Raw genomic sequence first — 26604 nt, forward strand, 5'->3', positions numbered from 1 at the left:
AGATCTTGCCATCTGTGACAACAATGGACAGACCTAGTGAGTATTTTGCTAAGAGAGGTAAGTCAGAGAAAGACAAATACCATATGATTTGACTTATATGTGGAATCTAAAAAACAACACACAAAAAAGAACAGAAATAGATTCATAAATCTATGAAGAGAACTGGTGGTTGAGAGGGCATTGGTGAGATAGGTGAAGGGGATTAAGAGGTAAAAACTAAATAAATCAAGGGGATGGAAATGACGGCACAGGGAATATAGTCAATATTGCAGTAACACTGTAATAACTTTGATGGTAACTACACTTAAGGTGAGGCTTGCAGAATGCATAGGATGGTCATATCAATCACAGTGTTGTACACCTGACACGAACACTGTATGTCAACTTTATGACAAAAAAAAATTACTAGAGTGGTGGACGTACATTCTAGGGCCTACTTTACATCTTAAAAAAATTCTCAACTTTACTATGCATTAATAAATGGCTAGGTAAGAAAATAAATGTACTGTAAAGCAGTGGCTCCGTATTTGCTGCCTATCAGAGGCACCTGGGATATGATTCCCAGAGACTTTGAATAACTATGAAGTGCAGCCTTGAAATCTTGATGTTTAACAAATGCTCCAGGTGATTCTAATGTACCCAGATACAGCCATTTAACAGCATGCCAAAAAAAACCCCAAAACAAACAAAAAAAACATTGACTAGAGATGGACCTAACGCCAGCCTTACATGATTACATCCAGCTGGCAATGGTTCCAACATGGTGTAGTCATGTGGAGACTGGCCAGGAAGGAGGATATACAGTTAGATTTTCTAGAGTGAGATTAAATGCTTTTTTAAACAAGACATATAATGCAGAGGACAGAAGTTTTTCCTGGACTATCTTCTTGGAAGGCATGTGTTGCGCTTGCTGCTTGTTCTGTGGAGTAATGTGGGTCAGGCAGGGCCACACCAGCGACACAGGATTGAGGAGCCACAGTAGTTCATTAAAAAGACTGGTCAGGGGGCACCTGAGTGGCTCAGTCGGTTAAGTGTCCAACTTCGGCTCAGGTCATGATCTCATGGTTGGTGAGTTCGAGCCCTACATTGGGCTCTGTGCTGACACAGCTCAGAGCCTGGAGCCTGCTTTGAATTCTGTGTCTCCGTCTCTCTCTGCCCCTCCCCTGCTCATGCTTTGTTTCTCTAAAATAAATAAACATTAAAAAAAATTAAAAAAAGACTTGTCAGAATATTTGCAGGAAGCAAAATTAGGATACATGTTGATAGTTGTTGCAGTAAGCATTTTCATCTATTTTTACAGACCGTATCTATGAATCCTGAGGGACTCTTCCCCCCACCCCAGGGATTCATATGAGGAAGAAGTCAGATACAGGCCACACGACATCAAACAACATTCAGCACGTGTCATCCACCAACACTGACAGGTTACTTGCTACAGTTGGCATGGAGGCCCTGAACAGATACGGCAGATGGTAACAGCAGGGTATGCACCTAGTTCCTCACAGGTGAGCCGTGGAGGGCTGGGTATGGGCAGAAGCAGTGCCATGAAGACTCCCCCAAACAAATGTCTGCAAGGACCGGGCGGATAGCAAATGCTTTATGGCAACGTCAGAAGTCATTAAATAGAAATCAGATATTTTCTGTGGAGACTGCCAATCAGTAAAGATTGGAAGATTCTAAACAGATTATATAAGTGGTAGCAGGATTACTTTTATATTCTATGTGGAAAGAACAGCCGTTTCCTACAGGACTTCAGAGTCCCATCCTTAAAAACACTGCTACTTCTTTGAACGTAGCCATGGCGCTCTTGTCTGCAGGCTGTGGTACGTCCATTCCGCTGCCTTGCGCAGGGCTGGCTCTTAGCGCACGCTTGTGGAACCGAATATACTGAAATGAGTAAGCGGTAAGAATAACCAAACTCATGAATTATTAATTTCATGTCAATAGATCATTTTTAAATATTTTAAAATATTTTTTAAAATATTTGAGAGAGAGAGAGAGAAAGAGCACACAAGCAGGGGGAGGGGGAGAGACAGGAGAGAGAGTACCAAGCAGGCGCTGTGCTGTCAGCACAGAGCCCGACATGGGGCTCGAACTCATGAACCAGGAGATCATGAACCAAGCCAAAATCAAGAGTCAGATGCTTAACTGACTGAGCCACCCAGGCATCCTGTATTTCCCTTTTGCTATGAAAACAGTTACTCTGAATTCTGGGTTTTGGAAAGTGAGTTTAGAAGTCATCTGTTTCAGGATACTTCCCTTTTCTTAACCAAAAATACTACATATTAATGATAAGCATAGACCATTAAATAATGAAAATATGCTTTGATTTCTAAAGATTTATCATTCATACCACAAACGTGACCTTAGTTAACCCTGGCTCATAATAACCTAAAGACTTCACTTTTACTTTAAATAATATACAGAGTGTATGTGTGTGCACATACATGCTATTATGGACTGAATGTATGTGTCTCCTGCAATTCATATGCTGAAGCTCCAACCCCCAATGTGTTCATATTTGGAGGTGTGGCTTTTGGGAGGTAAGTAGGTTTACATTAGGTTATGAAGGTGAGACCTTCATGATAGTATTAGTGCCCTTATCATTATTATTATTATTATTATTATTATTATTATTGGTTTATTTATTTGGAGAAAGGGACAGGAGAGCATGGGCAGGGAAGGGGCAGAAAGAGAGGGAGAGAGCATTCCAAGCAGGCTCCACACAGTCAGCATTGAAGCTCCACGTGGGGCTCAACCCCATGAACCACAAGATCATGACCTGAGATGAAATCAAGAGTCAGACATTCAACTGACAGAGCCACCCAGGCACCCCAGTGCCCTCATTAAAGAGGAAGAGAAACCACAGTTCTCTCTCTCTCCATACACATGTACCCAGGAAAGCCATGTGAAGAGAGGGAGAAGGCGGCCATCTGTAAGCCAGGTCGATGGCTCTCTACCAGAACTCAACCATACTGGCACTGTGATCTTGGACTTCCAGCTTCCAGAACTGTGAGAGATAAATGTCTGTTGCTTAAGCCACCCAGTCTGTGGTATTTTACTTTGTTACAGCAGCCAGGCTGACTAATACACATGCTTAAACACAGGAAGGCAAAACTTGCTGAGGATGTTGCCTAGGGAATAAGCTGCCAATCTCTTAAGAGGGCTCAAAGTAAGTATCTTTACCACATTCTGGGGCAGTGTTTTTCAGTCTTTTTTAGCCCAGTCACTCCCACAATTGATAAAAATATAAGTTTTAGACCTTACTTAATATCACTTGGAATTAAAAACAATTAAGCATCTTGATGGAAAGGAAATGTAAACAGTGGGACAAAGAACCACCACATAGTTTCCCAGTCATCCTCCCCTCCACTTCGCTAGCGGTCATGCAAAATCTCATCTCAGCTTTCCTGGCTTAGAAACCCAATTTCATCAGCACTTTGAAGTAGAGCCATCCCCTGGGGCAGAATCACATCACCAGAGCTCACAATCCTGATGTATAACACCAGAAGGTCAAGTCATTAGTTCACAATGGGCAATGTAAACATGACACAGGCCAAGGGGCTTACTCCTGGAACGCCAGTGCATGCTGTTCCTGATGATAGACCTCCATGACAAGCTCACCCGAAATCAGAAGGTTACAGTGAGCATGGACTCAGGACAAGACGCATGAGATCAATCAAATATCTACAGGCATCAGGCTGAGCAGGGCTGATGCATCCATTTCCCCAGTCGGATGATCTTGCCAATAAGGCCATACACGGTTGGCCACAGTTCCCTGCATCCTGCCCCATAACACAAACGTCCCTGCCAATTCCACTGCAATACTCCAAGGTTCTGGCCACAGCTTCTCTGTCCTCTGGACAGTGTTTGGGTGGGCTTTGCCAATTTTTGCCTCTGTGGCTTTTTCTTTTTTTTTTTCTCTATACTACTTTCCGTGACCAATTGTTTAGATGTTTTAATACACTTAGGTTACAAAGAAATCTTGCTGTGATACAGCTGTGCTATTACTTATGCTCACTTTGTATATCTTTGTGCAGCATCACAGGCTCATTTTAATATTTCACTCTCAGAGGGAACTCTCATTTCTGAGTTCCTGGGGGATGCCTTGCCGTGCCGCTCACACATGACAGTGTAGGTTTCTGTGTGTGTACACGTGCAATTATCTACACATACATTCACATACCTCCACAGGTATGCTTTCTGTTACTCATTAGAGCTTAACCCTTTGAGTGACAAAGCCATCCCACATGCTCCTATTTTTCTCTTAGTTTTTAACTGAACTGTAGAATAATGTGGTTTTGAACTAAAAGCATTAGATTTAACTAAGATGGCAAATATCTGAAAATACTGCCTGCTCCTGAGAAAGTGTTCAAAGTGTAAGCTACAACAGACCTCCTTTATTCCAGGGCCAACAGCTTCTATGTACGACAAATGCGTTTCAAACAATGGAAATATTTATATCTAAGATATGTGAATTAAATGAGCAGCCTGACTTAGAAAAAGGACTTGAAAGCCCTTTTAGAAATGTCTATCTGATTTGATCACCCTATAAATGCAGAGTGGAAAGCTTGAGTTATGCTCCCTTGAGAAGATCAATAATACTTAGTACAGAAAAGGCTTTCTATCCAGCTGCTGAAGGAAGAGTTGGCTATGGGTCAAAGGGGATTGCAGCCTTCCCCTCAGCTCTTGTCTCCAATAGACCCGTTGTCATCTCGTGCTACTGTGATGTATTCATTACTGATGGACAACTTGCGTGTATGAAGCTGGCATGTTAGCTCCGAGGCTGGAATTACATTTTCCCACAATATTTTTTTTCCCTCCAATGCTTTTATGCCATAAAAGGCTTTTAAAACCATTTAGTCTGGGCAACTGAGATGACCTTCAGTATCACTTACCTCTTGGTAACACCTAACAGAAATCTATTGGGACGCTATTCCCCAGGAGAATTAACAACAGACAACAATACTAAGTTTGTCTGCTTTCCAAGTAGCTCCAGCCCAGGGCTCCTCCATGAAGCGGCACTAGCTCCTGACTGCTGAGCTGCTTCCCAATGGCAGTGTCACTGGGGAGGGCAAAGGACGGTCCCTCCTGGGTGGCTGAACTCTGTCTGCAGCTCTCACACCAACAGGTAGTGACTGACGTACTTAGGCACCAGAGAAGTGTGAGTTCATTTCACACCAGAACATAGTTTATTCCTAGCAGCGGTCACTGCAATGAGCAGAGTTTCCCTTTCTTAGAAATATATGCATGTATTAAATGGCTGAAATCTCACCCAGAGGTTTAAAAAGGAGGCACATGAAAGAAAACCCCCATGACTGTGGTTGTCTCCCTGGAAGTGAACTACTATGGAAGGTACTCTGACAGCCTTAGCGCTCAGCGGCTAGACTGGGCCCCTCTCCATTCTCCTAGAAGAACGGGGTCTTCTCAACCCAGCCTTTTACCCGGTCTTCATTCTTCGTAGGAAAAAAAAAAAATCACCATGTCCCTCATTCTCATTCCTCCATCCTTTATTACAGCCAAGTTTGTAGCTTTGGTATGGATCTTGTTATTCTGTGCACTTGGACCTGCCTTGTTCATTTAGTTACGGTGCCCTGTGGGCTCCAGGATTCTAGGACGTTTATTGGAAGCAAACATGGATTGAACACCTGTGTTGTGCAGGGTGCTTGTTTTCCAGCTTAACAGAAACCAGTGTGGAAAGATTCTTTACCAAGAAACTATAAATTGTGATACTAAGAAATTTAAAGCATTGATTTTGATCCCTTCATCTAGAAATCTGTTGACCCCCTCAAACACTGGGGAGCTGTGGGTTCTAAAACAATGAAGAAACATATATAAAAAAGAGGCGAGCATTATAGAAAGGGATAGAAACAATCTACTAGGAAACCACTAAAAGGGACTTAAATATTTAAACCTACTGCAAATATTTGTATATTGCTATTTTAAGACATTTGAGAGAGAGATGATCTGGATTGATTTTTTTTGAGGTTATTTTAATTTCTTCTACTATGACCTGGAATTTCCTCTTAATCTGTGCAAATTAATCTGTTTTTAAGTGATTTACTTCCTTACCTAACCACAGTCCTTTGAACTTTAGTTCAAGTATATTAAAAAAATTAGTCACAGTAGTTACTAGCTCATTTCTTTACTACTGCTAATGGTATTGTTATACGTGCCTCTGATTTTGGAGTATTTGTTACAACATCTGCAGTGGTCACTAACACACTAGCACCGTTTCTTAGAATCAGATGCTTCTTTTAGATTCCCATTTCATTTACTGCTGTCAGCTCCAAGTTTGTGGCCTAGGAGTCGAGAGGCAGGAAGGGAGAGACATTGGGCAATAAGCCGAATCTCCACCACTAACACTCAGACTTCAAATGCTTAGGACTTTTTGTACCTACTTGTTTTGCAATACTGCTGGTATTCACGAAGCATAGACCTTTAAGGAGGGGAAAAAAAAAAAAAAAAAGGAAACCAGAGGCAATACCCCTACCTCTCCCATCACCGGACAACAGTCTCACCTGGTTGGTAGAAGTCCGGCGACAGCTCCCTGGCCACAGCTCTTGCGATGTCACACTCCTGGCGGGCAGCCTGAGCTGCCTGGTCAGCGGCGTCAGCTTTCGCTCGTGCGTGTGCGGTCCTACACGGAGCACAAAGGGCGAGTCAGCAAGGGCGGCACCTTGTTAATCACACACGGACATGCAAGCTGTCTGCGGTCTGGGGAGGAAAATGCTGTGATCGTGGTCACACGCCTCCAACTGCAAGCTTTATGGTCATATTGTGAGAGATCAATGACGACGACATGGATGAAACCACCCGTATATTGCCTCAGTCCTTTCAAGGGAAATGAAAAGGGTGAGCAAGTTCTGTGCAGCTTGATGCAAAGCCTGGTTTTCAAAACACGGGATCAAATCTCCTGCTGACTCCTGCTGACTGATCAAATCTCCCCTGCTCCAAACCATGGAGAGTAGAGTTAGAGCTTATGAATATATAGTGTTCATGAATTTAATTTCCTATGGTAGAATCAAAATAAGAATTTGATCGACAAGGGTCTGCCCGATAGCATGCTGGAAGAGTAATTCTGGAAAAAAAGTAGTAAAACTCTTTATTTGTGGCACTGATTACTGTGGTATAAATACTCCCTCCTTGACCAACTGAAGCGACCAATGTGATGTCACTGAATGTGTAGCTGGGGAGACACGCACACAATGGGCTCTCACCAGCCTGTAGAAGCAGAGCACAGAGTGTGCTCTTAGGAATGTGCTCTGGAGGTTCTAAGGAGCCCATTTAACTTTATGTATATGTTTTTGTGTGAAACAAGGAGACAGAATTGGGGAGGAAGAAACAGATGTCTTTCAACCTTCTACCTGCCCCTTGGCCCATCCTCAACTGACAAAACCTCTTCTCTTTCCAGAGGACTAGGGTGAGGGTGAAGGCAGCTGGGTAGAGAATGGCGGGGGTGGGGTGGGGTGGGGTTCTTATGGCAAGGCAGGAGAACTGATGTCCACCTGCCCAAGCAGAGAGGATTTAGAGGGCAAGACGGGGAGCTCTGGGTCATCTCCTTCCAAAGAAGATCTTGTCCAGTTAGTATTTAGATGATAGTCATGGGCATATATTTCTTAGAATTCTGTTAACCTTCCATCCTATTTTACTAGCACCAGGCACGGCTGTAGATAACTAGTAGTAAAAGCTAAATGAAAGTCTGAAAGAGGTGCTTGCGCTTATTTCAGAAACAGCAGGAGACGAAAAGTTGGGAAATAGCATTGTGCCCTAGCAGTTCTTAGTGGGGAAAACGCAGGTGGCAGCTGGTGCAGGCCAGCTGGGACTAGCTGCAGGAGGACGTGGGGAAGATGGGGTCTGACCTGAGACGGGGGTGGGGGCTCACTGGCAGGAGGTCCCGTTCTCAAATTCTCCAACTACCTCCTCTCATTCTGTGTCCTCAGGGGACCCCTCACTCCTCCGCAGGACTTAGCGAAGCTTGGAGGCTGGCTGTACTAGGATGTAAGCTTCCCAAAGACCGGGATTTTACATTTCTGGTTCTCTGCTAGATTCTCAATGTGTACAACACTGCCTAGCACACAGGGTTTATTGGGGGCTCATTTTATGAATAAAGGATTGAATGATGCTTCCTTAGGAACATCTGGGTAGTTGCTTAAAAATGAACAGATTGACACAACCATAAAGCCAGTAAGAAGGTAAGTGGTGGCCAAGGCTTCAGGGCAAAAGTGGGGGAGGAATGAAGAGGTGGAACACAGGAGAAACTGAGGGCAATGAAACTACTCTGTATGACATGTGACATTATGCATGTGTCAAAACCCACTAAAGAAGAGTGAGCTCTAACGTCAACTATGGACTTTAGATAATATTAATATGTCAATACTGGTTCAACTGTACCAAATGTACTTCTCCTGCAAGATGTTAATAATAGGGGAAACTGTGGGTGTGGGGAGAGGAGGTATATATACATGGGAACGAACTCCATGCTTTCTGCTCAATTTTTCTATAAATTTAAAACTGCTCTAAAAAATAAAATTCACTAATTAAAAATGAATGGATCAACTTCCAATCATCAAAATTGTTATTTCTGAATCACAGAGGACATTTTAGGTTATAAGGGACCATGAAATGGAAACAAACTTAACGGTTAGCCCCCGTGTTGAGTCTGAGAATCAATGGATGCTCTGTGTTATGTTCTTTCAGTTTCTCAGAATCCCCAACCCTTTTTCTCAGAATTATTTTCCATTTTATCTATTCTTAGATAGAGCCTAACTATGTCTAGGCATCATAATTAATGAAGCCAGAAGAGTACAGTTATGCTGCCTTATAATAAAATCTGCTAGCCCTTCAATGATAAATTTGTAAACCTAAGTACAAACAGTTTATTCTGATACTATCACAATGCACCACCATAAAATGGTACCATTTATCTCCACCACTTTTTACAATATGCTAAGCTGGAGAATAAACAGATATAGCTTAACCTTTCTACAAATATATTTTGGAAGTACAGTGTCAGTAAGGCCGTGACCCTTTACTTTTTTACTTGCTCCTTCCTGTAAGCCCAAACAGGGAGGGGAACCTTTCCATCTAGTGCCCCACCCTGCATCAAGGCTCCTGCACAGCCAGCAAGATGAGTCAAAACCACATTCAAAACCTAAATGAGAGGCCTGCGTGAGTTCTTTTGGTCGCCCTGGACCCAAAGACAGGAAGCAGAAGAGAAAAGGAACCCATCTGAGTTTGCTGTCACCGCCAGCTTGGGGTGGCCAGGCCACTGACAGGTCTAGATATTAGCCCGGGGAAAAATCCGGGCTTAACTCTGGCTCATGTTAGTGAATTCATGTGTTCAAATCCCAGGCTCAGTTCCAGAGCCACACACAACCCCTTTATTCAGCCAAGTGGTAAGACATGCCATTGTTCATGGGTTGGGGGGTTGGGGGGGTGGGGGGTTCAGGCAAGTCGGTCTGGGGAGGTCAGCTGAAACAATGCAAAGTGGACGCCTTGCTGCTGTAGCTGGTCACGTGGAAAACACACACACACACACACACACACACACAAGGAGCACACATGCCCAGTAAGTCTTTCACATATTCAAACACTGCTGATACCTGTAAGTGGTCAGACCCTCACCAATCTCAAAACACCATGATCACATACACTCGCTCCCATAAAATGCAGTGAAAAGTAAGTAGAAAGCAACTTCTTTCAGTTGGGCATTGGCTGTCGACTTTCTGTTAGGGCCATAATTTTACAAATACACCCACAGTTTTAGCTTGTAGAGAGTTACTATGTATGGGTGAAGAGGCAAAGAGACCTGAGAGGCTGGCTAAGCTCACACAAGCAGCTGGGTGATGTCCCCCTGGACATAAGCCCCACAAAGGTCATGTGTGAAAAGCCAAAATGGTAAATGTGAAATTTCTGGATGTGAGGCATCCTCTGTATAAAGGTACTTAATCTCAACCTATTTTTCCAATCAGTAATTTGATGATGAATATCGGAGTTTCTTTCTTTAATGAAATAGTTTTTTCACAAACTCTCAAGTCACCATGCTCAGAACAAAATAGTCCTGCTCTCCTGATTTTTCTTAAACCTAGTAATGCTTTTTACACACACGCAAAAGTCTATCGACAATATATTAAACATGCCTGGCATATACTCACTCCTGCTAAGGTAACATGCTGACCGCTTGGATGTCTGTCCCAACTTCTAACTTCAACCTTTCACTCATCCACTCGCTGACACAGCTGATGAAGATTTTAATTTAGAATGGACAAAGTGTATACCACATTTACAAATTTTGTTCTTTCTGCTTTTTATATATTCTCTCCCCAACAGTAACTGCTTTTTAAAAAATGTGGATTTTGAGGTCTTTTAAAATTTGTTATATTAAATCAAAGTCAGCTCACTGATAGGATTTAAAATTTGATGGCAGAGCCTATGATCTACTTGGTTCAGGGGTCATACGTGTGATTTGCCTTGATGTCCCAACATTTAAAGAAGATTATTAGGAAAACTTTAAAATGAGAGCAACTGTGCATTAAGAATCCAAATCTCAGGTGATGGCAACCCCATTCTTCCAGTTCCTGAAGCCTACACCCTTGGAGTCACCCCTGAGGCCTCCCTTTCGGTCACACACCACAGCCACAGTCGGCAAATCCAGCTGAAACTACCTCCAAAACACATCCTCAATCCAGCTGGTTCTTGTTCGCATCGCTGCGCCTGGTCTGGTCACAGCCACCGTCTCCCACTGGGGCTACCACAGAGGCAGAGCAGACCCTGCTTCTATCTTTACTGCCGACCATCCTATTTCCCGTCTGGTTCTCTTGGAAATGCCTGATAAGAGCTAAAACTGTTTGCTGGGTTAAGACATCATGGTAAGAAAATGCAACAGATATGACCTGTTAGCCTTCCTTTTGGACTGTGACCTTATTCATTTACAAGAGACCCAGATTTGTGAAAGCCAATCATCTTGTGTATACAATTGTAGTCCTTTTTAAGAAGAAATCAGTCTGTTAAGGAATACTCCTGACAGGAGTAAGAGTGAGGTGACTACACAGACCTCGGCTTAAAAATGAGGCATGATTTCTGAGTTCTTGCACCCGGAAGAAACTGTTCTTTCAATCTTGATTTGATTCTCTGATAAGACCAGCCTGGCAAGGCTCAGCATATACTCCCTCCTGCTAAGGTGCAGATGGGCCCCTTAGATGCCTGTCTCAACTTTTTTTTTTTTTTTTAATGTTTATGTTTTGAAAGAGAGAGAGAGACAGACAGACAGACAGACAGAGTGTGAGTGGGGCAGAGAGAGAGGGAGACACAAAATCAGGCTCTGAGCTGTCAGCACAGAGAGCGACGAGGGGCTCAAACTCACAAACCACGAGATCATGACCTGAGCGGAAGTCCCAATGCTTCTTTTCCTAAAAGTGATAGCAAGTGATTGAGACATAAAATGTAAACGAAGGAGCATGATATTCCCATTGAAGTTTGGTATTTGATCTTTCAAGGGCTCAAACTTTCTCAGAGGTGTGATAACACCGGCTTTGAAAGCATTACTAGCCAGAGACTACACTGAGGCAAGTCTAGGCCACAGATGATTCTTGTCCCAGAGATCAAAAGTCAAACCACACCTCCTTAGCTATCATAGAAATCCCTTCATAGAATCATAATTCATATCATACTTTTGGCTTTTTATCAAAGGGAGAGAGGAAGAACCAAGATCCATATGAAGAATGTTTACATAACTTTTGTAAAATGTTGTCCATTATGTGTGACACCATTATGTTTATACAGACCTTGGTGACACATTCCTCTTACAGTTTAGTCCCAGGGGAAAAAAAAAGGTCTCTGATGATAAATTTGTGCACCTCCTTGTATCATACGATGAGAACTACATAATCTATCATTTCTCTTTTTGTTAAGGCTACGAGGAATCTTGGGAGTAAAACTATCCTCAATCTATGTGTATGGTTATCTTCTCTAGCTACATGGCTTTAACATTCCCCAATGTCAGGATGCTACTATGAATGTGAACCATAATGTCCTACAAATCCTTTTTTGGAAACTGGCAGGATATTGAAAAAAAAAAAAAATCACCAGATTAATAAGCTCTTGTTATACTAAGTTTTCTGAACTCTAACCCCTCACTGTGTGTTAAAGCCGAGGAACATACATCATAACTTACGGATGAGCAGAGCCTACTATTCAACTTCGTTTATAGGATTTTCTTCTATATTCAGAACACTTTCAAGCTTGAAAAACAAATCTTCATTCTTATGTATATTACAGATTTTACTCTCTAACATTTGATCAAACTTAATAAGCTTAAAGGCTGTATTCTCTGGACAGGCCAGGTCAAAAGCACATTTATAATCCTCAGCTGAAAGAGGCCAAATAAATAACTGGCTATCTTCTACTTTATTCTGAATTTTATACAACTTACCTAAAAGTCACCTCCCTATGTATTTTATGCACTGAGAAAAATCTGATGAAAAAACAAATTTAAGGTATGTTTTATTCTTTAAATAATTTTTAGAAAAAGTCCTTTTTAATGAAGGTCATTCTAAAGTTTAAAAACTAGCACTAAATAAGATTACAACTTCTCTTTAAAATATAATCACTTGGTAACTCACCGAGTGGGAGAAAAAATTTGCTGACCATTTATCTGATCATGGGTTAATATCCAGAATAATATGTAAGAACTCCTTCAACTCAGTAACAAAAAAGGCCAACTAAAAAAAGGGCAAGGGACTTGAATAGACGTTTCTGCAAAGAAGATATACAAATAGCATGGGAGGATGCTCACCATTGCTAGTCATAACAGAAATGCATGTGAAAATCACAATGAGATACTACCTCACACTCATTAGGATGGCTACTGTGAAAAACAAAAAGAAGAGAAAACAACAAGTGCTGATGAGAATGCTAAGAAATTTGGAAGCTCGTGCACTGCTGGAGGGAGCGCAAGATGGCACAGCTGTTATACAGAATAGTATGGAGGATCCTCAAAAAATTAAAAATAGATTTACCGTATGATCCACCAATTCTACTTTTGGGTGTCTGGCCAGAAGTGACAGCAGGGTCTCAAAGAGAGATCTGTACACCCATTTTCTTAATAGCACTATTCATTCACAATGGCCAAACGGTAGAAACAACCCAAGTGCCCATTAGTGAATGAATCAATAAACAAAACATGGCGTATACATACACAGAATATTATTCAACAATAAAAAAGAAGGGAATTCTGACACATGCTATAAAACACAGATGGACCTTGAGGACATTACACTAAGTGAAGCAAGCCAGTCATAAAAGGACACACATCCAATGATTTCATTCACAGGAGGTCCCCAGAGAAGTCAAGTTCATAGGGACAGAAAGACGTGTGGTTGCCAGGGGGCTAAAGCAAGGGGAACAAGGAGCTATCATTCACCAGGTATAGGTTTTAGTTTTGCAAGATAAAAAAGTTCTCAAGATGGGTTGCATAATAGTGTGAATGTACTAAACACTATTGAACTGCACACTTAAAAATGGTTAGGACTGTAGATTTTATGTTGTGTATATTTTACAATAAAAAATTTAAAAAAATCACCCGATATACAAGTATTTATGGAGCATCCTAGGTGTGCTGGGGGAAGTGAGGAGAAAAGACCAAAGGTTAGGCTCTCAGATAAGAAGCCACTGCACTAGTCCAAGCCAGGGCATGCTAAGTATCTAGTGAGGGCAAGAGCTGGAAGGAATAATCCATGGACGTTTTAAGGGAAGGACTATCAGAAGTCTGAAACATGAGGGCAGCCTCTGTGTTAAGCCAGCTCTTAATAAAAATCCTGGAACAGAGGCTGAATACTGGTGGAATGGTAAATGGGTAAGGAGAGAAACACAGAAGATAACCCCAAAATACTGTATCTAACTCGGTATCCAGATGAATTGCTTATTGACTACAGATAGAAATGGTGCTGAAACAAGCACATTTAGAATCTGAGTAAGGGTTGATGGTGCTGGGGAAAGGGGAGGGCATAGGAGAGGCTGCTGAACTTGATAAGAACCTTTGAGAGGGTAGTACTAACAAGCAGTCCCACTGCAGAAGCCAGTCGGATGGGGGGCTGGTGAGGAAATGGGCAGAGGAAGTGGAGGAAGCAGGTGTGGGCCACATGCTGGAGACCTTTGACACAGAAAGGCAGGAGGAAATGTGGACAGTAACCAGAACGATTAGCTGGGCCAAGGGAAAAGACGTTTTACTCTTAAGAAAATGAAAACTGATCTTATCACGAGGTGGGAAGAAAGATGCCCAGACAACAGCAGAAAATGAAGAATCTTTGAGGTGACAATTGCTGGAGACAGGTCCTGGATGAGGCAAAAGAAAGGAAACAGGAAAAAACATAAGAACAGTGATGGATCCATCCAATGTTTTAAGGTTATCTGAAAGATCCTTTGAAAGCCTGCAAGAGCTCGAGAATGCAGTGGGCTTTGAAACCAGACAGGCCTGGGTTTAAACTCCAGGTTATCACATACTGTATTCCTTTCTCCTCAATTCCTTATGTATAAAATGGGGCAGGATATTACCTTGTAGAGTTGTTCTGGATCACAATTGATTGATATGAAATACTCAGTCCTAACTTAGGGTATGGAATCAATAAATGGCCATTATGAGTCTTCTGCTAAAATTTAGGGCCAGTGGGAAGAATCTGAGGGGTCAAAAAGGTGAAGGTTTGGAATCAGAACTGTACAAAAGTTCTAGGGAATGGAAACAAGGAGTACTGGAATTGCGGAACAGGACCAGGAGGACCTGACTTCAGGTCTCCATGACTCCATCACATCTTCCTCTTGAAAGGCTCTCTCTTCTGGGAGAAGCATAGAAAGTGGAAGATGGCCTTGATGCAGGGTAGATGCATCAACGAGGAGGACAGAGACAGAACCTTAGGTAGGGAGACAGGGCACATAGCCAATGGTGGACCGTGGACCAGGGGAAACAGCAAGGGTTAAATAAGGACCAAGAGAAAAATGTAAAGGCAATTTGGTAATTGCGAAGTCCTATCAATGCAGACTATTATTATAGTTTTAGGTGCTTTTTAATTGATCAAAGTAAGGCTTCTGTCTTTCCTATGGCAGATTCATAGAAACTCCTTATTCTGAGACCGAATCTGATATACTACTAAAGGGTATACTTTCAGTTCAAATTATCAGCCAGGAGGCTCTTAGTAACAAAAGATGGGTCAAATTATTTGAAAATGGATGCACGTTCAATAAAATGACACTAGACACCATGACTTTATTTTCTATTCAGCACTGTAACAGAAACATCTGGATGTGTCTGGTAAGAACTTTGCAACCCTCAGAACAGAGAAGACCTGGGTAATAAGAACTGGCAAGTCAGGGGCACCTGGGTGGCTCAGACAGGTGGACGTCCGATTCTTGATCTTGGCTCAGGTCATGATCTCATGGTTTGTGGGTTCGAGCCCCCACACCGGGCTCTGTGCTGACAGCATGAGCCTGCTTGGGATTCCCCCCACCCTTTCTCTCTCCCTCCCTCTTTGTCCCTCCCCTGCTTATGTGTGCTTTCTCTCTCTCTCAAAAGTTAATTAAAAAAAAAAAAAAAAGAATTGGCATGTCAATGCTATTTTTATTTCTTCATCAGTGTTGTTATACTTCTTATCCTTTACCAGGGGTCCATTATGGCTACAAATTAAAGTACAGTATGACTAAGAAGAAGAGCAACTTAAGACTACCCAGCGATCAAGACACATGATAGCAGCCAATGGCGTTCAGCTGAGTGACAGGCTGACAGGGTGACTGGCTCACAGGTGGACCTAATCTCCACCTTCCTGCCACCAATACCCATTAAATGTACACCCTGGTGCTCAAGCTATTCCATTTGATAAATATTTCTACATTAGGAAAAATTAAGAGAACAGCATTCACTCATAAAAATCACGTAAAACCCTCAGAATTCCTCCCTGAACTCATAGTTGAAACACATTCTCTTAGGTAATAAGATACCCGTTTTCTATCTCAGATGACCTAAAATGGCTCTCTAAATATCCCAAATCTACCAGTTTCCACTTCACTTTGTTCTATTTAGATATGCTTTGACGGTGAACAACAAGGAACCTATTCCTCTGTTGAACATTAGATGTGGAACAGTATTAGCAAAAGCTGACTTGGGACTGGCCATGCAAAACCATCCTGCATCTTGAGCTCTGTCATGCTAAATGTGCATGTTTTGAAGGTGTAGAATTTATGAGACTTCTTTGACAGGGATGCCGAAACAGAAGGGATAAACAGTGGACCCTTGAACAATATAGGGGTGAGCGGCACCAACTCCCCGCATGGTCAAAAATCCACGGGCAACTTTCGACTCTCCCAAAACTTAACTACTAACTGCCGACTGTTGAGCAGAAGCTTTACTGATCACGTAAACAGTCCATCGACACGTATTTTTAAAATATGTATTAATATTCTTATAATCAAGGAAGTCTGAGAAAAGAAAATGGTATTAAGAACATAGTAAGAGAAAATATATTTACAGTGTATTGTGCCAAAAAAAAAAAATCCATGTCTAAGTTCAAGTGTCAGCTGTAGTTATTCTCTCAGCAAACTAGTTTTAGTCACTTCATGTTTCCTTGTAGAAACTGTAATTCAGGTAACCCAGTTATTTCATGACTGGTTTGTGACAACGAATCACTCAACAGTTCGACTAAGAATCCTTGACTATGTTTACTTTAAATCTTCAGTCTTTTGCTGCAACAGGTACTGGGGACAATATAAAAAGCATACAGGATTTGCTCTGATTTATGTTAATCTTCTGGTTTTGAGGAAGTGACTCTCGAAAGTTCTGCTTCACCAGACAGATGAAAAAACGCACTTAGAACTGGAAGGGCCTCTGAGAGCCCACACGGTCCCCAGCGGGATGAAAGGGCAGAACCCGTCTTTGAAACTTTAGGGCAAAGTGGGGTGACTATGTTGTGAAATGATTTCTGTATTATTATCCTCTGGATTTTGCTTTAGCAAACATTGTATTTAATTTCATTTTCCGGTAATAAACTTCTTTCTGCTATAAAAATTCATTCATATCCATTGTTCTTATATTCATGCCTTTCTCTGTTGCCCTCATTTCTCTATCCAATGCTTTAAAATTAACAGACTTATGACTCCCATTGAAAAATGCAAATTTTGAGCTTTCTTCTTTAAATATTTTTAAAAAATCAGTCTTGGCTGACTTTCAAATGAAAATAACACAGCTTAGAAAACATCTCACTATAGACTATAGGAAAGATTCGGTTTTCATCAAGGGTATTCTTTAGCAGGAACATTTTTAGGTGGTGTTAAAAATACTACAGATTCATCCAACTCATAGTTGCCTTTCCCCATATCACCAAATCAGTAATTAACGCCTCCGACTTTAAAAGGAGATATCAGAAGATCATCCAGTTCTTCCGGAATTCTTAAAAAGTTTTCTTCTTCATCTCCGTGAGAATCTCAAAAAATTTCTGTTGTAATTTTACCTGTATTCAGTATTTGCTGTGTTAAACTGAGAACAGCAATTTTTCATCCCAGTATTCAATAGATAAAATAATGGCCTACCCTGGGACACAGAAAAATGGAAACAGAAAACAGATATATAAACCAGGGTAACTGGTTTTCTGTGCTGCATCTTTCAATAAAAGTAACAATACGATTTGGGGGGCAGGGGCAGTCTTGAAGATGAATATATGTATACTGAGATAAAAATGTATATTTCATTAGCGATGGTGGTAGAAACACAAGGCAGGATTCAAAGGAAGTAGAAAAAAATCATGTTATATTCTGGCTCAAATAATAATAATCTTTTCCTTCTGATCCCAATAGACTATGAGTGATCTGCTCCAATACTACATTTTATGGTGCTTATGCTACTTGGAATATTCCTGTTGTTGTCCGCCTGCTGTCTGCCTGGGTTTCTATACTCTAGACACATATTGATGAACTTTTAACCTTTAATTTTCTTCTCTGTGGGATTGACACAGGGGCCTGGGATGCCATGCCTCTCAGCAGCATGGATGGGCCCCTGCTGCAGGCCCCAGGGAATGCAGGGGCTGTCTTCCGGGACTCCATTCCTTAGGAGACAGATGCATTAACCCAAATGGAGCTACTTCTCACCAATCCGAGGTTCAGATCAAGTCCAAAGAATATCAGGAAGAATTCCAGGCATAGAAGGAATACTGCACATCCCAAGAATGGGGGGAATTTAGGATGTGATCTGCATTAAAGTAAGGATTTCCTCTAAGGCCCCAAATTAAAAATCTACTAATTGCTATCTTATGACTGGAGGAAAGTCAGAGTGAACTCTGGAGGGACAGGAAGAATTACCCGGCAAACTCCAAAGCCTACTCTTCCCCTGGCAGAGAGATCCAGGGTCTTACGTGCCGCTTCACTGCTTTCTGACAGATGCTTTAGAGGTCTGCAGGTTTACCTCAGAGCATTGGGCTCTACTTTCCAAGTTGGATTTCCTGATTGTGCTAAGTTCTAGTCACAGCAAGAGTACTGGAAATAGTGTTTCCTTCCTTTTCAATACAATCACGGTATCTACTGAAATGACAACAGTCTTGGGGACAATAGGACATGCTCTTGCCTTAGCGCTGCTCTGCCCTATCTGAGGTAGGAATGTGAAAAATCCCCTTGCGCTTAAGGCAGAGGACCGTGTAGCATGAGAGGCTTTGTACGATTCTGGTAGAAACCTGTAAAATGTATTTATAATTCTGGACCCAAATAATGTCACAATGGGCACAATGGAGTATTACACTTCACGGTCTTCATTTTGTTCTAGAATGAAATGGGCGCCCTTGGGTCCATCAGATACCCTGAAAACATGAAGGACATCAAAGAAAGGAGATGCCTTTGAGAGTCAATCATAATGCATAAAACACACCCGTCCTGAAGAGACCTCGTTCTTCTAGAGTATGTGTGGACTCCCCTGCCCTAGAGACAGGGCTTCTCACAAGGAGGAATTAGAATGACCTGAAAAATAGCATTTGTTCCCAGAGTAAGAAGAGGAGTTCCACAGACTGAGAAGAAGCTCTTTCCATCTATGACAAGGAGGAGACAGCACACAAAAGACCAAGGCTGGGGAGCAGCCTTAGCTGCAATCTATGCTCTTAGGAGCTCCTACATAATGTTCAGAATGTCCTGCTGTTCCTTGTCTTCCTACTGATGTTTCTCCAAGTTTCAGACCTTGGATTTGGCTTCCTAAGATAATCACCCCTGGCTGGTCTCTCCTGACATCTTTCCATGGAGATGCAAATCCTCACTTCATGATCAACTCCTAATGTCTCCTACCTCAAACACAGCCTCCACGTACTTAATTATTACAAATGTCTAGAAATACTTTCAAATTATCTGCTACTCCAGGCACATATACTTCTACTTAATTCTAAATATCATGCTCACTTTTCTTTCCCTACTTAACTACATTTATATTGTACACATCACCATACTGCTCTGACCCCACTGTAATTCCAACAATGCTGGTGGTGAAATTAAAGCTTCTTTTCCCTTAAATCTCTCTCTGGCAGATGATCACTGTTGGCAACAGTCAGTTGTAAATATGAAATTTCTCTGCAATGTTTTTCTGAGACATCACAGCAATAGCAGCTCACACGAATGATCTTGCATGGCAAAATGAAATGAGAAAGGTTCTGATGCTGGTCTGAGAAAGAGGCCTCTGTTGTATCATGAGCTCTGAGACACTATATATATAATAAGTTAGCACAAGGGATGTATTTTAATATGATAAATAACTTCATGGAATTTATGTTAACATTTCTTTTCCATAGTGCTGGCATAATTCTAGTAAACAGCTTACCTATCACCTTAGTTCTACAAATCTGAAATTAATTTTAAAGCAAATATTTTTTATTCTAGATATAAGAGAAAGACCCAGGATTATGATTTTTTTTAAACCTGCTTTGTAATCTTAAAAGTAACTATCAATTGCAACTATTAGCTATCAATTTAATTTTTTTTTAATATTTATTTATTTTTGAGGAAGGGAGAGACAGAGTGTGAGTGGGGGGACGGGCAGAGAGAGAGAAAGAGACAGAATCTGAAGCAGGCTCCAGGCTCTGAGCTGTCGGCACAGAGTCCGATGTGGGGCTCAACCTCCTGGACTGCGAGATCATGACCTAAGCCAAAGTCGTATGCTTAACCGACTGAGCCACCCAGGTACCCCTCAGCTCTCAATTTAAATGCTGTAAGACCATGAATCTCTTCTATCATTAAACACTTCCAAAGTAGTACTAAATGTTTACTTGGTAGGTTTAATCAGACAGTGAGTTTTAGGGGAAGAACACACAAATATATGTAAACATATAATATACACACATTTTAGTATGTGGACATTATATTTGATTGAAATATATCTGTACCAACAAATATTGACCACTATTATGAGTGTCTGAAAGTTTTTTGTTTGTTCTCATCTGGGGCAAATATTTCACTGTACTTATAGTCCTCTAATAAAGTGTTTTTTGGTTTAGTGAATCCCAGGGAACGTGACAGAGTTGGAAGTAAGGAAAACTGAAATCAACCAAAGAAATAATTTTAGGAATAAATAATTTAACCAAAATACTAGCTAAAACTCTTGTGCTGACCACTAACATGCCTGGGCAACTAGTTAAATCAGGGCTGCTTGCATTTTTATTTATTTTTATGGTATTTTTTTTTTTAGGGCTGCTTATATTTTTAAATTATAATGTCATTATGTACAGCACCAGGCTCCTTTGTCAAAATGAGGCTTTAGCACAGGGTTATGATGTAATTCAATTCACCGGTTAAAACATCTCCTATGCCTGGAAAACCTAATTGCAATGGTATTGTTCTTGACTCATGATAAGAAATCATTAAACTGGAATTCAGGAACCAGATTCTAATTTAAAATTAATAATACAGCACATTTTAATCTGTTTCTGAGATACCCGTAGAAGCTTCTGAGTGTTTTGACCAGTTTTCTCTTTTATGCTCTGGGAATGTCCACTGACCTGAAATTTAAGTTACAAAGCAGGATCCCGGGGTGTCCTATTTGCTGTTGTTATTCAAGCATGTACAATCCATCTCCAAAGCCCATTTTCCCTGTCCCTTAGCCATCTCTTGGCAAAGAGCCCCACTGCCTGCCATTTGCCACTTGTTCTGGGCTATTTTAATTCTGGACAAGTTGTGGTAGTAGGCTATATTTAAGTTGGCCTGCTCTGTGAAGAAACAGGGCAAATGCACGTGGCACCTTTTCCCTTTTTGACATAATCCAATTGCGCTTTGGCTGTGCGTTCAGCTGCGTGAGATTCTGTATCATCGACACTGGCTTGGTCCCACTGTCCGCCTTCCAGGTGCCTACTATCCATTAGGTGGGGCGGGGGGCTATTCCCCAGGAGCGATGAGCCATGGCAGGGACCCGTGGAGTAGTCACCAAAAACTTACAGAGTAAACCGAGAAACACGAATAATGAAAGGAAAAGTAAAAACACCTCCAGCTCTTGGCTAAGTGCTACTGGCACATTTGCAGAATAATTTTTCAAAGACCAACTTCCAGATACGAATGTTGAATTTTGTAAAATATGACGCATCTATTGGGAGAGCCTTAAGAGAAATTACATGCACCTAGAAAGCCAGCTTTCTCATTTCTGAGCTTTTAGAAGTGGACATTCTAAGAAACACTTGGTTCTAACCTGCCCCTCCTGAGGGGTCCCCACCCTTCTTCAGTGCTAACACTTGATATACTTTCTACCTAGCACAGAAGTGTAAGTTTTTACTTGCAGTTATGCTGTTCCTTCAGAGAAGAAAAACAGGTCTGAAACGCACCCTGATCATTAAAAGTTAAATACCATGTAAAAAACACCTTTCTAGAGAACTCCGCTGAGGTCTCGTAAGCTTTCGAAGTTCAAAGCTAGCCTAAAGGCAGGATCTGCGATGAAGAACCAGAAGACGCTTAACTTTTAAGGAAATATTTTACAAGTCTGGGAACTTTTGCCTCTAGACCTTGACGTTCAAATGCTGGTACTAACGTACTTGTTTTGCTGGCAGTGGGATTAAAATGCAGACTAGTTACAGACCCTATTCATTTAGCCAGCCTAGACAGCTGAAGTATACAAAAACCAGATTCCTGCCTATTTACTTGAGAGATACTTACTCTGACTGCTCGGACTCTCAAAAATGATCAATTTACTGACTTACTGTCAGCCAAGATTCTACTTGATTTTTTTTGCCGCATAAACTTTACGGCCCAAGTAGGGAGTAAAGAAGACTGAGCTTTTGTTTTCTGGAATGAACCGGAAAACCATTTTAGACATACTATGTTAGGAAAGCATTCACTCGCACAGACTTGTCAATTAATATGAAACCACTTTTAAATGTCCCTGACAAAGGAAGGGCCATTAGTAGACTATTTGGTTACATGTAGTCAGGGCTACAGGCTTTCAAACTTCTCTACATAGTAGCAAACCAGAGATGAAGAAAACTGATCAATACAGAGTTGCATGTTTTTACTAGAAGGCACACAAGTGTCACGGAATATCATTACGTTCTGAGTATCATGAAAACACAAGGCAAAAAATAAATGACCCTTTCGTTCTCTAAGCTTTTGGAGAGCGAATTCCAAATTTCAATCCATACAACGCCATCTTCTTTGCCAAATGCATTCATTGCCAGGCTCCCTGGTATTCTTTTAGGAATGAAAATTACCTCAGGTTTCCCAGTTTACCTTTTCTTTTCCTCACATACTGTCCAAGCTCACTTTCTTACAGGCAGCAAGACAATAAAAACACGTAAGCGACTGTTCCACCACAACCATGCATCAGGATTTAGGATAAATCATGGATTTATAAGTCTGGATCAGAAACCTGCCCTGGAAATGCTGCCAATGGGAGTATATAACTGTGGCTACAGCTAATAGAAACATAATGTCCCTGAAGGAACTTCACATCCCCTCATGGAACTGTGCTAACGGTCACCAGGACGTTCCTCCTATAACCAGGATATGACGGGGGCTCTCCTGCACTCCCTGCTCTGAGAACACAGAGACAGAAAGGTCTTTGTGAGAGCTGTCCTCTTAGGACAGAATCAAGGCAGGGAAGAAAAAAAATCTGGCTTAAAAAAAATAAATGATTATTAACCCTGTATTTTCTTTTGGTTTTTTTTGTTTTTTTGAGAGAGCAAGAGCGAGCGCAAAGGAGGGGCAGAGAGAGTATCCCAAGCAGGCTCCGTGCTGTCAGCACAGAGCCTGACCTGGGGCTTGATGTCACAAACTGCGAGATCATGACCTGAACTGAAATCAAGAGTCAGATGCTTAACTGACTGAGCCATCCAGATGCCCTGATTACTAGCACTTTAACAGACGTTTTAAATAAGGTCTTAAGCATTCAACTTTTATTATATTGTGTGCTTCTGGTATTATCAACTAGAACACACATATATACAGATCACACATGTCCCAAAAGTAAAATAAACAGAGGGCATATGTGTCATCATTTCTAGGAAGGACAGGGAAAAGGAGAAGAGAAATTCTATCATATTTCTTAAGGAGCCCAGGGAGAGAAACATACATTAAAGAGACAAATAAAACCCTAAAACCATAGGTGTTTTCGGAGCTGAAAACAAAGGGGCACAGGCCAAATTTCTGGGCTTGAGGGTATAAGGAGGGCTAAGTGGATGGGACAGGTCCCAGAAGGTTAGAGCAGCCATGGGCCCCGGTTTCACACAACCTCAACAACAAGCCACAGTAAGCTGTGAAGTTGTAAGCAGGTTAGTGACCTGTGAGCTCTGTCCTCTGTGGCCTGGAGGTCAGCCCTGACTCTGGTCATTAGGCCGCCCTGACAGGACCAGACACAAAGGAGAGGGACAGGTCCTTTCTCGTCAATGAGCTACACTCCACAAAATACCACCATTGCAAAAATATAAACACCTGGGATATACTTATTGTATTACGTTAACCAAGCAAGCATTGATGGTGAAGCAAGCATTGATGATGATGACCATTGACATTTACTGAGTGCTTTTTACACACCAGGTTTAACTTGCATTGTCTGTTCCAAGAGCTTTATGTGTAATACCTCCTGAAATCCACCCTGGGTTATGAGCTAGTGAGTGGAGTGGTGGGAGCTAATCTGAATTGCAGATAGGAACTGACCATCCCCCCCCCCCCCCAAGTCCTTGTCAAGCCACAGACTTTTCCTATGGTAATCTTTTCATTTCCTATGGAAAACTTGGTTTTCCTCATCATCTGAGTTACTAAAAGATGAACATTTTCTTCAGGTATTATCTAAATTAGCATATACGTTTCTCCTTTTTGCATGAATTGATCCTTGTATAGAATAATCTTTTAGTGATAATTTTTAGTTTAAATAAGAGTATAATCGATGCTATCAAGTAACAAGTGATTATTAGCTGCACCAGCTCTTCAAATGATTTTACTCCAAGCTGTGGGATTTTTTTTTTTTTTTTTTTTTAACCAGGTTGCAATACCTCCCTCCGACCTCTGTAAGATGTTGAGGTCCTGCTGTCTTTCACTGGGGTTTCAGTGGGTGACACACACCAAACCCCCTGCAGTGGGCACCTCACCACCGCGGTAGTGGCATCTGAAGCCTTCTGCCTGCCTGGCCACCCTGAGGCCACCTTGCCAGCCATCCTGGTCCCTGCTGTCTCCTGCCATCTGGAGGCGCTGAACTGTTCCCTCCCCACCTACTGCCCTCAGCATGTCCTTGGGTGTCTCAGCATTTGTAATATTTGGCATTGAAAACCCAATATCTCAATCTACAGCATGTTGTTACAACCACAGCATAAATGTAATCCTTGGATTAGATTAGCATAATGGGAATTTCACGGTCTCCCTGGACTTACTCTATAGATGTGGACACATTATTTAGGATTCACAGACTTCAAATTGCCAAACTAAAAACATCTCTTGTGTCATATTGGAACACACTCAAAACTGAGTTTCTTGCTGTTTGTCTAATCCTTGCCTCTACTGGTTATGAACATGGGTTCTAGAGTCAGGCTGCCTGCATACAAATGAGCTCTAACCACTCACTAGCCTGTAACCCAGGGCAAGTTACCTACTCTTGCTATGATGCTGTTTCTTCTTCTATAAATTGAGAACAGTGGTAGAACCTACTTTGCAGAATCATTATGAGGATCACAGGTGATACAAGTAAGACACTACAAACAGATAATGCAGATGAAGCTGGGCACAGAAAACATCATTATAGATAATATTTATCCATTTAACTAATTTAATAACTTAAAAATATATTAAGTTGCTAAATAATATATTCAAATGGCTCAATAAAATATAAAAAAAATAATGGAAGGGGCGCCTGGGTGGCTCAGCTGGTTAAGCATCAGACTTTGGCTCAGGTCATGATCTCATGATTTGTGAGTTTGAGCCCCACATTAGGCTCTGTGCTGACAGCTCAGAGCCTGAAGTCTACTTCAGATTCTGTGTCTCCCTCTCTTTCTGCCCCTCCCCTGCTCGTGTTCTGTCTCTCCCCCGCCCCCCTCTCGAAAAGTAAAAACATTAAAAAATAATAATAACAGAAAAACTCTCCCTCTTACCTTGTCTGTTATTCATACCTTGGTGTTAACCCAGACACAGCTAACCAGTGTTTGCTTTTTAAAAAAATTCTTCCAGAGTTTCTTTAAGTATATACAAGAAAACTGGAATGTGAGTTCCTATTTTCTCCTTTTCTACACAAAAGGAAGTAATATATGCAATATGTCTGTACCTTTGTGACATGCAGCAAGAAAGTGGTGACCAGACAGCATTAGGCATCATCTTGTGCCAAACTAATGTAACCCTTAACCTTCATGGGAGGGGGCAGCAGAGAGGTAACAAGGGCTCCGGTCAAAAGACCTATATGTATGTCCTGGTCCCACCATCTGCAAACTATGCAGCCATGGACAGGTTACTTAAAAGTCTTGGAGGCACAAATTGGTTGTCAGCGTGTTTATTATGAGATATGCAAATCGGAAGACACACACAGACACACCCAACCCACAGTATAATTACCAGTTAGAAGCTTCCACAACCCACAGGGCCACTCCTTCTATCCTGGAAACACCTGTTTGTCAATACGGAGACACAAAGTCTCTACACATGACCCGGTATGTGGCCTGCCAGGTGAGGTTCCTTGTCTAAGGTGGCAATGGTCTACTTTTCCTTGAGGAACAAACACCTGGTATGGGCTACACTCTGTATCTTAGATCTATCTTGGTTAACTTTTCCAACAAGGATCCAATTTTTTGAAAGCTGATCTAAAATTGCATCACCAGTAACGTTTACCTGACACGAGGCTTAAGTTTTGAAAATAAATAAGAGGTAAATTGGTAAGGAGAAGAGAAGACTGAAGGACCTAGTGGTTTTCACTTCCTCAGAGGCAGCCAAATGCGTTCAGTCCCCTGAAGGCATGGCTGATGGGCCTTCTCACTTTATGTGGTGACACTGGCTGCAGCTGGGCCCATCGCTTCTCTAGGGGGCTGAGCCCTTGTCCAGGAGAAGCTTTGCCTGGGATGTAAGAGATCTGGCTTCTATTGCTGATTCCTTACTCTCACCTTCCTCTGATATATTAGCGTCCTCATCTATAAAATTAAAGAATCA

At 41.6% G+C, this 26604-nt stretch overlaps 1 protein-coding gene across 1 annotated transcript in view; it reads right to left on the minus strand.

The window, feature by feature from the left end:
• Positions 1-26604, minus strand: part of JPH1 (junctophilin 1) — a 122532-nt gene that overhangs the window by 56728 nt on the left and 39200 nt on the right. The window contains 1 exon segment of the mRNA XM_042973172.1: positions 6522-6640. Coding sequence (XP_042829106.1) covers positions 6522-6640 — 119 coding nt within the window.

This window comes from Panthera tigris, chromosome F2, assembly GCF_018350195.1.
Source record: "Panthera tigris isolate Pti1 chromosome F2, P.tigris_Pti1_mat1.1, whole genome shotgun sequence".
NCBI lineage: Eukaryota > Metazoa > Chordata > Mammalia > Carnivora > Felidae > Panthera > Panthera tigris.